This window comes from Chanodichthys erythropterus, chromosome 21 (assembly GCF_024489055.1).
Source record: "Chanodichthys erythropterus isolate Z2021 chromosome 21, ASM2448905v1, whole genome shotgun sequence".
In the NCBI taxonomy this organism is placed as follows: domain Eukaryota; kingdom Metazoa; phylum Chordata; class Actinopteri; order Cypriniformes; family Xenocyprididae; genus Chanodichthys; species Chanodichthys erythropterus.
The window spans coordinates 30,034,411-30,049,082 of record NC_090241.1 but is presented as its reverse complement, the minus strand read 5'-3'; the positions used below and the strand labels follow the sequence as shown (position 1 = coordinate 30,049,082).

The following is a 14,672-nucleotide window of genomic DNA, read 5'->3' as shown; positions in this document are numbered from 1 at the left end:
TTTAATTTAAAAAGCCACTTATTTTTAAAAGATTTATATCAGTTTATTAGGGCCTTTACTGTAAAAGAAGTGTTAGATTTCAGTGTCACTGCCAGTAAACTGACTCAGCTCTGTTAACCAAGTTAAAGTCACCAACGGACAATTTACAGGGCTCCAGACCAAAAAATCATTAAGGAGCCATTGGGGGTGCCAAATTTATAATTAATATATTTTTAAGAGCAACACAACAATGAACTTAAAATTTTAAATCACTTACTTTTAGTTATCCTGTTGTGTTTATATATCTGCCCTTTACAGTTTCAGCTTTTTAATCTTGTGACTTTTCTGGGAAACGAATGTCACTATTTTCGCTTAATACTATTATAATTTTTGTGCATATTTTGAATCCGATTAGATTTTTATATTTTCTGCTTTAATTTTTTGTTTTATTTTTTGTTTGTTTTTAGTTTTATTTTTTGTTTTTAAACATGTCTGTTTAGTTTGTATAGATTTTTATGTTAGTATTAACATTTATTTCAAGCAATAAAAAATGTTTTTAATGGTTTTAGTTAACTATAATAATAATATGTCAAATAATGTTCGTAGTCCTTCCTTCCTGAAGCTACAACAGTTTACTTTGAATCAAATGAAAATAAATATAAATATATGGAAATAAATATATAAATATATTAAATTTGGTTTGTGTAACCAAATAACAAACAGGGGCAATAGAGTGCCCCAGGGATGACGCGTTTTTGCAGGCCAACCCGGAAGTTAGCAGCGCACGGGTTCCCTCGACTGAAAGCCTATTCATTTTTCCCATAGACTTTTGGAAAATCGCAGAAAATAAGCTCTGTGTTTAACAAAGGGTTATGACACTTACATGTTTTGTCTATCAAGATAATCTTTACAAGTTGACACAACATTTATAGATTTTGAAGCCTAAATAAAGTCGTCAGATATAAAAGGCTAACAGTAGGCTATAAACGGACTACAGCACACCATGGTCGCGTATCAACGTCGTCACCACCAAGCGTCCTCAAACTTTATTTAGAAAACAACTCTATTTAAAAACATGCTCACTGATTATATGTGCTGTGTATGAATACTTATGTGCTGTGTATGAATACTTATCCACTTTTTCATGAGAAATGCTGTCCAAATGTCCCGTTTTTAATGATAACGTCTAAAGTCCCTGCCAAAGGAAGTAGTCCCTTTTAGCAATTTGTTAGCAACCGCCGAATTTAAGACACAGTAAAAGTTTAAAAAATCACAAGTGGGTTATAACTGGTGTGTTTTATGTCATAGATCAAAACGTGAAAGTATTTAGAGGCTTTGTTAACCACAGACCTTATTTCAGGCGATTTAGCAAAAACCCATTCAAAAAACCCATAGACTTTACGGCGTTGGAACCAGAAGTCCTAAAATGCTAACTCGCTTCCGGGTTTTGCCTACAAAAACGCGTCATCCCTGGGGCACTCTATTGGTATACATACCACTTGACTTTGATTACTTTGAAATACAGCGGGACTCTTATTTTGAAATGTCATCTGTTGACTTTAAAACATGCAGCGCTCACATTAAAAATCACATTAGGGAATATCGCGATTTGTTTTTCCATCCACAAAATATAAGACGCCTTAAAATGATCGTTTATGCACTTGTTATTCTGTTTAAGTCACTGAAGACTTTTAATTACCTTAAATTGAGATTTACATGAGATTGCAGCAGCAAACCATAATGATCCAGCCGTCCTATCAATGACCACTGGGCAAAATTAAGTCCCACCCTACATTTTTTCTTGTTCGATAAGCCGTTTCGGAAAAAAAACAACATTTGGTTCTGGTCCGATTAGCGCTCAAGGCAATTGTGCGTTCACACTTGTAGTTCGGTTCGTTTGGTCCGGACCAGAAAGAAAAAAGAAAAGAAACATTTCATCCTGATCCAAATCAATTAGCATTCAGATAGGGGTGCGTCACAACCTGATTGGTCGGTTTTTATGATTTATTGCCTATTTTGAGACAGAACTTACCAAACATCCAAAACAATGTTATGTGCTGAGATAAATGCGTTTGTTGTGTGTGTGTAGCCTGCATATGATGCACAGTAAAAATCCCCAGAGTTAAATTAACTCTGCTCAGAGTACATATGGTCCCTCTCTAAATAGAGTTAAAGTAACACTGAAACAGTGTTAAAGTTAATAAGATAATTAAGCAATTAATAAGGCTGTGACTGAAGTCAGTTGTAGTTCTCGTGTTTCTCTTTTCTTCAGTGATTCTGCTTGTTAACAGCAGGTGTTCATCACTAATGCTCAATCATCACTTAATTAATTGCTTAATTATCTCATTAACTTTAACTCTGCTTTAGTGTTATTTAACACTATTTAGAGAGGGACCATATGTACTCTGAGAAGAGTTGATTTAACTCTAGAGATTTTGCTGTGTGGTATTTTAGCCAGCTGGGAACTCGTGAAGAGCTTTTAAAATGTGTAAAGGAATCAAAACAGCGGCGGGAATCCCTCCGTCACACACACAAACGATCTGCTGTGACTGCGAGAAGATACGCGTCTGGTGCCTGTGGCAAAGCCGCGACTATGACGACAAAACCCGACAAAACGCGGTTCGCATGAAAAATCTCTAATGTGAAAGCTGTCATGCGAATCCGGGTACCGAACCCGAGGCTACCTGAAACACACCAGGGTTCGATAGAATCAATTTGAGTGTGAAACCGGACCAACTCTGCGGGGGGCACCTGGAACAATCACGCCCGGGCTTGGACCGCAGCAAACGAGCTCAGTGTGAACAGGGGCGTGTTTAGGTTATTGGGGGCCCTAAACAAATCTCCGGGACGGGGGCCCCATGAACGCGTTCCCGGGGGTTTGTCAGCTGGCAATTTTCAATGCACATTTTTTGCAGCTATTATTAACAGTAATGGAAAGATGAGGCTTACCAGTATGTCACAATATCATCCTGTTTTCTGTTTTGCACCATTTCCTGCCAGTCTGTCATCATAGTTATGCAATTCGATTCAATATCAGTTATTTTGGATATACTGTATATAAGGTACAGTACATGGCAAATTTTCTTAAGAAAAAAAATCTCTCAATTAATGCTGTAAAATATACATGGATCAATTGGTACTACATTAATATTGTAGGTTAAAATCAACTTTAAAATTATTTCTACTCCAATTCGTTTTTTGAAATATAAACATTTAAATGGTGGCTGTCAACTTGATGGATTTATTCAATCATGCATTATTTATATAGGCTATTAAAGAACATTAAAAGTTATAATTAATACGTAATATGGTGCATATATTTAGCTAAATGCTCCTGTCTAGAGTTAATTTTTCTAGCTGACTAATGAGTTTATGGTCACTGAGGTAAATGTGACGTTACGTTTGTTTGTTTACCAGCTTTTTTATTGACGTCTTTCCACTGTTGAACACTGAGTAAGCGTTTACACGATATATACAGATTTCGGTAAATTGTACTGTATCTTTTAACATACCTTTAGATGACATGACAGAAAATTAAGCATCAATGCAGGTGTGGTAAAAATAGGCAAGATGTCCTAGCTTGCTCTTTGTGTGTTTTTAAAACTTGGAGGCAGCAACTTTGATATTTCAGAAGAGTGGAGTGGGTAGAGGAAAAGGACAGGGAAGAGGTGAAGAGCGGAGGAGGGAAAAGAGATGAAGGGAGAGAAATAGCAGAGATGTAGGAAGCTGGGCGAGCGAGAGGGGTAGGCATTGAAAGAGCAAGAGGAGACGTGAGCAGAAAGGAAGGGTAGAAGAGGAGTGTTGAGAGGGAGCGATATTGAAGAGGCTCAAATGAGATGAGCGCTACTCTAATTAATCATGTTATGAAACAGAGAACAGAGGGTTCAACCTAATGTAAGCAGTACAGTGGCCACAGTTTCAACAAAAAAGAAGAGGAATGTCATAATGCCACAGTCAAGAAAAGAACTCAGTTTTGTAACACAGTGAAGGTGAAATAAATTAAGTGGCTAGACAGATAGTCATTGATATAGTGTTTTTAAAAAAAGGCTGTAGGCTGTAAATATATATTACCATTGGAGTCAGTAAGTTTTTTTTTTAAAGGAAATTAATACTTTTATTCAGGAAGGATGCATTACAAAGTCGCAGTAAAGACATTAATAAAAGATTTCCATTTCAAATAATCACGGTTTCCACAAAAAGCAGCACAACTGTTTTCAGCATTGAAAATAAAAAGAAATCAAATGTTTCATCATATTACTGTTTTTATGTATTTTTGATGCAATAAATGCTGCCTTGGTAAGCATATGAATGAAACTTCATTGAAAACACTGAAAAATCTTACCTAACCCAAACATTTGAACAGGAGTGTTTTTTGTTTTTTTTTAACTTGCTGTAAAAAAATTTGAAACACTAGGTGTCAGTATGTATTCATTTGTAATCAGTGAGGTTTTAGGCCATACAGGACAGTTTTTTGAGAGAGAGAGATTGGAAATCATATACTGTGACAGACGATTCATCATTTGGCTCAAAAGTTTGTCTAATTATCTGTCAGATAATTTATAATATTGCTTAATCTGATTTTTACCAAATGAACTCCTTCAATTTAAACTTTTAGTACATTCACAGATTTATAATGAGGTTTTAATGTGCTTCCATCCCCAGTTAGACTTTGAAAATATGACTTATGGGTTTGTGTGAAGTGGTTATATTAGATAATTTATAATTAAAAAGTGCAGGTTGTCAATGAACCAAGTTAGTTTAAAATTTTTTCCAAATCCAAATACGTGACTTGTTTCATCCCAGTTTTAATTGCATGGCAATGCCATTTCTTTCAACAAACAGAAAGCTGTATTCTTCCGTTCTTGAAAAATAACTGATTGGTTTCATGAGAATAATTGACTCTTATTTATGTGGGCTCACATCTTCTCATTGGTATAAGAAAACTGGAATGACTTCTTTGATGCTCCATGCCTGGTTTAAAATTTGAAATTGATTGTTTTGTCAGTGAGTGTTCAAATTTGAAATCAGCTGAAAAGGTTGTCATACAAGAAGCATATATAGTTTCCATCAACAACTGATCATTTTCATTCATAGCCACATCCACAGTTGTTATAACACAAAGATGTTTAATAAATAAGATTTTATTGTTTTCAAATGAATCACAGTGACAGTCTTATTTACAGTCAAAATAATGACATGGGAATATCACAAAAAAATTCATAATTTACTTACCCTCACATCCAAATCATATGCCTTCTCTCTAATCTCTGAGTTACTCTTTTCTATACTTTATGAAGAAAACATATTGTGTTACATGATGTTGTCAGGCTTCACGAAGGCACCCTAAAAGTCAATACGAGTAATACACTATATATATAAGTCTTCTAAATCCTTGCAAAAGCTTTAAGATGTTATGCATGTACTGTAACCCCTATAGCTCTTAGATCTCACTTGTGTGCATATTCAAACTCACGACACGTCTGGTTTGAACAAACGCGACTGCAAATGACATTTGACATGTCTGTTCCTATAAGGAAAACTATTGCATGGCTTTAGACAAATATATCACCCAAGTTACTCAAAATCCTTGATTTTGTGATTCACAAATGAGTTAATATTTTCAATTTGGGTGAACTGTTCTTCTTCAAAAAATAAAAACAAAAAGTTATTCCTTCTTGTACACACCTTCACACACAATAAGAAAAAGTGATCATTTTGAATTTATGATTTTTGTTACTTACTGTACTTCATAAAGTGTGGTTAATACCTTCATATACTAGAATGAAATGTGCTGATATGGCAAAAGTGAAGAAAGATACAATCAACAGGTCAAAAGCTGTATTTCATTGCAGTGTATTTACTTGGTTAAAGGGGTAGTTTTCAATAAAATGTGGCTGCCTACAATAGAAAGGCAAAAAAAAAGGGTGCTACCTGACAAGAGAAAACTTGGTAACACTTTACAATATGGTTCATTAGTTAACATTAGTTAACTACATTAGTTAACATGAACTAATAATGAACTGCACTTATACAGCATTTATTAATCTTTGTTAATGTTAATTTCAACATTTACTAATACATTATTAAAAGCTTGTTAACATTAGTTAATGCACTGTGAACTAACATGAACAAAGAATGAACAACTGTATTCTCATTAACTAACACTAACAAAGATTAGTAAATACAGTAACAAATGTATTGCTCATTGTTAGTTCATGTTAGTTAATCCATTAACTAATGTTTAACAAATGAACCGTATTGTAAAGTGTAACCGAAAACTTCAATACCCATAATGCACTAAGCATGTTCCAGTCCAATGTCACTCCCACCATGGATATGCTTACCAGTCAAATGCAACCTTGCTTTAGAAGGAAATACTTCTTAACAAACTTGTGTTGTGAATTCAAAGATTAAATGTTTAGTGGGAGTGAGTTACTTTCGTGTACAGGTAAGAAAGCAGTTGCCATAGTGTTCCATTTTTTTTACCATAATGTTGTTTAAAGAGTAGACAAAAAACGATACAATTTTCAGTGATTAAAAAGCTACCGTTACAATAACTGTTCTGTTAATAATCCTCTGTTGATCCAACTGTCCGATGGAGATACAAAAATGCGAAATTGTTACATTGTCTGTATGTCTTGTTACATACAGACAATGTAACAATAAAAAGTGAAGTTAAACTTTAAATGTCCTTTTCTCCCTGTTAACTGTGAAATGACCAGTGGCTTTGGTCTCTTCAAGAGATTTTTATTCAAATAGTCACTACATATGTCCAGAACGTTTGATCTGAAAATATAAAGTCTGAAATCAAAGACTTTTTTGAACCAGGTCTCAGACAGTTTAATGGAGTTGTTAAGTTTACCAGGAGCTTCATAACTCATGCATGCAAGATACAAACAGCCGCTTACCTAATCGCTGCGAGAATTCTCCATCCAGCGTCCCTCCATTACCTCAACTTTTATATATCTAAACGCTTTTAAATAGAATTAATTTAATCCAAAAGCAAAATTCTGTTCATTGTGTTAAAATTCTTGTGTTCTGCAGAAAAGGTACAGCATACAGGTTTAGAAGGACATGAGAGTGAGTAAATAATGATAGAAATTTCATTTTTTTGTGAACTGTTTGTTTAAGCGTACAAAGGTAAACTGCTCTCGTGACCCGACAGAGGATAAAGGCCTGATCACACCGAGGATGATAACTATAATGATAACAATAAAGATATAGTTCTAAAAATCATTCTAAATATAAAAGAATAGTCCTACAACTACAACAATAATGGCACAGAGAAGCAATATAATTGGAATCACATTCAAAACAATTTTTTTCCCACATGGTGAATAACAAAAACAATGACATATAAAGAGCTCGAGCTTTTAAAGCGGCAGACGACAAAACTTAATAAACAGAACTATATCGTCCAGTGGTGTGGACGCTAATGTAGTTATCAGAATCTTTATACTTATCATTCTTGGTGTGAACGGACCTTGAGCGGTTTGGAGAACGCATGGATATATAGATGTAAATGGCTCCTGACTGCTACACGTCAAGCATTACTTTTGTAAAGATACATTTTAGGCTGAAGAGGATTGCATGGCTAATGTAGCTGAGGTCTGCACCACACTTGTAAAAATCATATTAATGATTCCTTAGCTTATGTTATCTTAGTGTTCAGTCCATGATAGTTATATGAACTGCAGGTATTCCAGCTTTCTCTCATGTAGTAGAGGTCTGTGTCACACTCTTCTGGCTGCCCGTGTTCCTCATTACACCAGTGCTTGATTGGCTCTTAGATCTCCATTGCCTCTTACAGCCACAGTGTGATGCCATAAGACAGTGCTGCATGAGATCCCGGAACAGATGACCAGCGAAAAACATGTAGATCCAGGGGTTACAGCAGCTGTTGAGGCTGGCCAGAAGCATTGCAATGATAAATGCCATAGCTATTAGAGACAAGATTAAAAAAAGAAAAGGTTAGTAACACACAAATCATGAGACTATTAAATATGAACATTATGTACTTGATTAAAATTGTACTAAAGATTATGTAAAATCTATGCATTTTCCATACTATGCCTAGATAGATAGACAGATAGCCCTGTTTATAAAGATTTACATACTGACACTGACTAAATCGCACAAGGAAAAATTGCTCAAATTTCATCTTGCACCACCAAAATACCACTCATTTACTGTATTTAAAATGTTTCTGATGACATTATTTACCAAAGGCAAAACTTAATCTCATTATTTACTTATCATGTACAGTACTTATTTTCTGTGAGATGTTATATCCAAGCTGATGCTCTAAAATTGCTGGTGGCACAATGTGAAATAAATGGGGGGGAAAAAATTGCTATCTAGTAGCAAGAAGAAGCTGGTACCCTGATAGGACCATAATCCAAGTCCTAAAATTGAAAAATGTTGCCATAACTTTTAATAATGTTTCTGAGAAAAATCTTTCTCAAGAGGCATAAAAATCAGTTCTTCCTAAGGTTTCATAATGTTATTGGCTAATAAACTGAAATGGACAATGATGTCTATGGTCATCTAAATCTGTGTATTCATTACACGGTCAATGCTCTGAAAATCATCACTGAACAAAGACAGCAGAGTGAGAGTTTCTGTCGGGCCAAGATCTGCAAACGGAGTCATTTTCAAAAAAAAAAAAAAAAAAAAAAAACGACAACATCATTTAGAATTGTTTCTAAAATAAAGTTTACATGATGGATTGATAAATATGGATAGGGGGTGGATGTGCACCTTTATCAATGAAATTAATTGTTCACTCAAAAATGAAAAACCATGGTCAATATAATCTGCCATTAAAGAAGGGCTTCATGCAGATTCCGTTTCACAGGGGAAAAAAATCAATTCACAGACTGTGAAAGACATGAGCATAGTAATGATAAAAATAATAAGTAATGATAAAATTCTCATATAATGATAAAAGTAGCTCATTTTTGGATGAGCTTTTTTATGTGAGATTTTAACATCTAAATGTCCTTTCAATGCCTATTGGAGAGATTATTTTAAATGTATTGTCCTAGATAATTGTATTTCAGCTATGATGGTTATTATATAATATTTTTTTTATAAATTTAAAGTCCAGACATTGAGAAGGCATAAGTATCATCTGATTACAGTGTTTCATAAGACAGTCTATTTTAATAAAATCTCTCATCTGTTCCTTTAAACATGATTTGAAACCTCTGTACTGTTTACATTTAAATTACAAAGTCTGGGAACACTAGTGAAAATATACTTCCATTGTGCATTCCTAAAAAAAAAAAATTGTGCAGAAGTATAAATAGTTTCTTTGTTTTCTTTTTTCAAAAACCATTGTTCATTTCCAGGTTTTAAATTCAAATTCAAACTCTGAATCCACATTTTCGATGTAATCTTTCGCAGCCCACTTTTTACGCATTTAGCATCTTGATTAGTAACTTAGATTGCACTAATTTTCACCCCTCTAACCTTACTGTGGAGAAGTAATACAGAAAAGGGGTGGAAAAAGAAAATATGCAGCATATGGATACCTTGCAGGTGTCTTCATTTCGGCCTTGAGGGTTTGATAACAGCACAGGACCTCCTCACAAATTATGTTATGAAATTACATGGAAATTACACTCCTAAGGATCTAGTCAGGATAAGGCAGGATTCCTTTGATGTCACGCTACATTTACTTTACCAAAACCACCTGAGGGTGTTTAAGCTTTGAACCGCTATTCCAAGACTTGTTTTTGTTTTAAATCTTCCTCTGTCTATATTTTATTCTGAGGGAATGGTTATCAGTTGGTTTTAGAGCACAATTTTTATGAAGCTAAAAAGATATGACTGTAGGGGAGTGGGGGAGAATACCATTACGATGGAGAGCACAAAGCATCTTGTTGTATTGCCATATAATCTATTACTCAAGCTATTTGAAACTCATAGACCAAAGTTGCATAACCTACAGATTATATGGATGTAAATGGTTTTTATTACTGTTTGAGGGCAAGATCAAGGCCTGCCTTCATGGGCCAACAAGTATTCCAGGGTTCCCAATGAAATTGATGTCATACCAGTTGTTTATAAGGGTTTTAAAAAAAAAGATTTTATGAATATGAGCACATTGTAAAAATAATTTTCATGGTTAGTTATCACAACTTAGATAATTAATGTGGTTCAGATAACATAATATTTTGAGTTTCTGTTGATTAGACCAGTCACCTTCATTGTATTAACACACATTTTTAATTTCAATGAACTACCGGCAACCCGGTAACTTACTTTTTCAAGTTAAACCATCAATTCCTTTTTACAGTGCATAACTAAAAATAAATTTAGAAATTTCTGTATACAATATATATTCATGATTTCCCCTGTTATTTCCATGTTTTCCATGACTGTTGGAACATCTGGACACTTCAAAATGTATAATTTTCATTGCATTAGACAGCCAAATATCAACCCAAGTATTTTTTGTTTGTTTAAATATTCGCTTGAAAAGTGTGCTAGTATTATATTTCTTTAAAATAAATTGTATTACATATGTAATTTGATATAAGTGATGTTTTACTAGTGATATAACAATACATTTCATTAACAACGTTTATGCACAACACGTATTCGACACATTTTATGACCTGTTGATCAACAGAATTGCAACGAACCTTCTCTTGGAGCCATTGGATCCCAGGCTGACCACATTTGAACAAAGAAAAACGGCGTCCAGCAGATAATATAAGCCAGGACGATCACAAACGTCATTTTCACCGTCCTGATCTTAGCTTTGGAGATCAGCTTGACGCTGCTGACGCGGGAGAGCACGATGCCCTTGGCTGGTCGCGGGGTCAGCGACAGGCATTGATCGCGTCGGGTCTTCAGCTTAAAGTTTTGCCATATTTTATAACTTATAAGTCCATAACAAACGCTTAAAATAGCTACAGGAATGATATAGATGGTGAGACTAATCCATGTGACGTAAGCCTTTGCGCCCCAGGGCTGAACAAAATCCCCCCAGCAGTCGAAAACCCCATCACCCACTTCTCTGAGAGAGAAGATGTAAACCTGTGGTAAACTGAAGAGCAGGCTTATAATCCAAGAGGCCAAAACGTAAAAACGGTCCTTACGACGGCGCAAGGATCGTAGAGGCTGACATATAGCCATACATCTGTCTATAGACATCAGCACGAGCATGTAGGTGGACGCGAACATGCCAACCACCTGTAGGTACTTCACCAGACGGCATAGAAAGTCTGGTCCATAAAAGCGAAAGGTGATGTCCCAGATAAGTTGGGGGAGAACTTGAAAAACCGCCACCACCAGGTCAGCAATGCTCAGGTGTTTCATAAAATAGTACATCCGCGATTGACCGTGTTTACTCGTCTGGATAGCCACAAGGACGCACACGTTGCCGGCGAGCGCCAGCAGCAGAATACACACAAGAACGGTTACTTCGACTTTAGCCACTTCTTCATTGCGCTTGAGAGGGTTTACTGTTTGGTTCAAGCCTCTGCTGTCGTTTCCCCTGCTTGAATTCGCCCAGGAGTCGTTGAACTGCCAGAGAACCACGTCTTTCAGCAAGCTCTCCATTGTGCGTAAAATGCGCGGATGAGCGCGCTGTTGTAGCGGCACTCACGCGCTATATATCGTTACACATGTGTAGAAGGATGCAGGTATGATGTGCAATTAGCACTGTAAGTCGATGATAAAAATTCGGTCCAGTTCACTGCAAAATAAACGTTAATTAAGATGTTTAAAATCATATTTTTTTAAAGATAAATATCAATTTTTAAGTCGCTATCTGTTGAGGTTCGTCTTGCGCAACCCAAATTGTCCTTATTAGCTATGTAAACTATCTTGAAAACCGTTTAAACAAAACACTTTTCACCGTCAGGAGAGCACTGACTAACTTTTGTGGTTAATGGAATGTTCGATACACCCATTTAGACTTACATTGCCAACATACATGTAAACATAATGTAAAAAAAAAAACAACGGCCTTTGGTTTTGACTTCCTTTGGGAGGTTTCCAATCGGCGCTTTCTTTAACACAGAGCATATAATAAACAATATTTATTATTAACAGCTTTTAAATTGGAATTTTAATAGGAAATACCAACACCAGTTGGCTGTAATATACATTAATATTTGAATATAAAGATATTGAATATAAAGATATTCGTACTATCGTGACATTTACAGTTTAAAAAAAAAAAAACCTACCTGAAATGTATTTCGGGAGAGATCCATTCTGTATGCCTTGGGTTTGAAATGGAAGTATTAGCTACTGATGTACTGCAAAACTGCAGCGTTTACTTTCTCCTATGGGTTCTATGGGATACAGCAGCTCTGTCTGCACAAATCTTAAAGCAGAGCACAGTTATATGCGAGTGCACCGTGGATTTGTCCTGCACTTACACATTTCTACCACTGAGTGCCTTTGCGCTGTGCTGCAATATCCAATGTATTTTACCATGAAGATATTTATAGAAACAAGAAGCAGCAAACATGTGGCAATTTGGCAACATGCCTTTTTAGGGCACATTGTCAGAAAAGTGTTAATTGAACTGTATCTTTTTTTCCTGAGCGATAATGGTGGAAAAATTCAAAAGCTTTTTTTTTGTAGCCAGGACTTTAAGGTGTGTACCTACGTGACCCGTTAATTCAAAAAGGCTTATCTCATCCCTTTGATTCCCTGCTTCTTTTTCATGTATCTCATGTTCAGTTCTGTCCTTTCATTGCATTTTCCACTGCACTATTCGTTTGCATTGTTTCTGACCAACATTTTCCTCCTGACTTGCTGCATGGCTTGCTTCTTTCAGGGGCAATATCCTGCCCCTGCACTTAATGCCCTGTCAGGTACAGTAAGGAGTCTGCCAGTTGAAAATAAATCCATTTTAGATGCATACTGTGATACTGTAAGAGTTTCAGCACACTTTCCACTGTTTTCTTGTGTTAGACTTTGCCACAGCCACTGATTAAAATGGATAACCGGTCATACATATTGATTAAAATATTCCTAGTGGACAAACCCAAACCAAGATTGACAGTCAAGTTGGGTTTTAATGACATTTCAGAATAATCACTTATTTGGTCTCCACGGCGGCTGAATTTAAAACAGTGAGAGAAAAAATGGCCCGAGAAACATGTCTGGTAAGGTTACCTGCTAGAAATAAATATTTAACTAACAGTGCTACTGTGCTCCAATTATTTTTCAAGGCTAATAATATTCAAATCAAATCAATTCCTTATTTAGCAAAGTTTCGGAAGTTGAACATTGTTTTCATGCAGAGAAAAAGAAATTCAAAGAGTTCCCAACCAAACAGTTTCTTTCCTGACAAATGGAGGATGTAACCCCTTCCGATTCACCTCCATGTGTTTTTGTCAATACATTTATGAGAATCCTTTGTAGAAATCACCCAGGAATTCGCCCTGTTTGTTAGTGAAATGACAAAAACAATTATACAGTACATAACCAACTCAGGCAATTTGAATAAATTATATGAGTTGCACTGAATGAAAAGTAATTATGATCTCACTCTTGCAATGAGCCTTAACAAGGAGAACAAGTAATTAAACCGCTGATTAGCACTACCTGTGATTGCACCGTCATCCTAAGTATCCTGCTGAAAAGAGCAGCATGAATTTCCAACATGATGATAATGGTTGACTAAAGAGTTACAACAGGCGGCTAGCTGACTCAAAACAACTCTATTTTGGTCAAGAGTGAGCTTTAAAGGGTTAGTTCACCCAAAAATTCTGTCATTAATTACTCACCCTCATGTCGTTCATTCATCATCAGAACACAAATTAAGATATTTTTGATGAAATCTGAGAGGTATATGACTCGTCCAGAATATTATCAAAACTTTCAAGGTCCAGAAAGGTACTAAAGACATTGTTAAAACAGTCGATGTGACTGCAGCAGTTCAAACTTAAGGTTTTGAAGCGACAAGAACAAAAATAATGACTTTATTCAACACTCTTCTCTTTCCTGTCATTACCCGCAGTAAGTACATTGAAGGCTTCCGTGTTTTTGTCCGAATGCCAGCTCAGTACTGGGCATGCATGAGCAGCCCGACGCATGCGTGTTATGCTGACGCAGGAGCCGGCCAATAATGAGTCGCCGTTCTGACGTAGAACCTGGAAGCGCTGGACGTAAACAACGTATGAGAATGACACAGAGGAGAGGATATTGTTGAATCAAGTCGTTATTTTTGTATTCTTTTTGCGCACAAAATGTATTCTTGTCGCTTCATAAAATTACGTTTGAACCACTGTAGTCATGTGGACGGTTTTAACAATGTCTTTAGTACCTTTCTGGACCTTGAAAGAGTTAAATTGCTGTCTATGGACGAGTCATATACCTCTTGAATTTCATCAAAAATATCTTAATTTGCATTCCAAAGATGAACGAAGGTCTTACAGGTTTGGAACGACATGAGGGTGAGTAATTAATGACAGAATTAATAACATTTTGGGGGAGCTAACCCTTTAACACTGTTTAACTGTTGTATTCAAACACACTGTGTTCTGGGAGAACTGCTCCCCAATTATGCCAAAATGACAACAGATCTGCAGCAGTGCTGGTATGCCATCTATGAAAGAATGTTATCTTTTGTACACATTACCTGTGAAAACCTTCACTAAGTGATAGCGGTGGTTTGCATTGTTTGGTTGCGTGAACATTTCATCTTCAAGCTCAAGGTC

The 14,672-nt window shown here is 35.9% G+C and overlaps 1 protein-coding gene across 1 annotated transcript; it reads right to left on the bottom strand.

Annotated features, from left to right (window-relative positions):
• Nucleotides 1–7,692: 7,692 nt before the first annotated feature.
• On the bottom strand, nt 7,693–11,553 carry oxtrb (oxytocin receptor b). The gene is made up of 2 exons (XM_067373280.1): nt 10,632–11,553; nt 7,693–7,919 (listed from the first exon to the last, which is right to left on the bottom strand). The coding sequence occupies exons 1-2, from the start codon at nt 11,551–11,553 to the stop codon at nt 7,693–7,695; spliced, it is 1,149 nt and encodes a 382-aa protein (XP_067229381.1).
• Nucleotides 11,554–14,672: the final 3,119 nt, after the last annotated feature.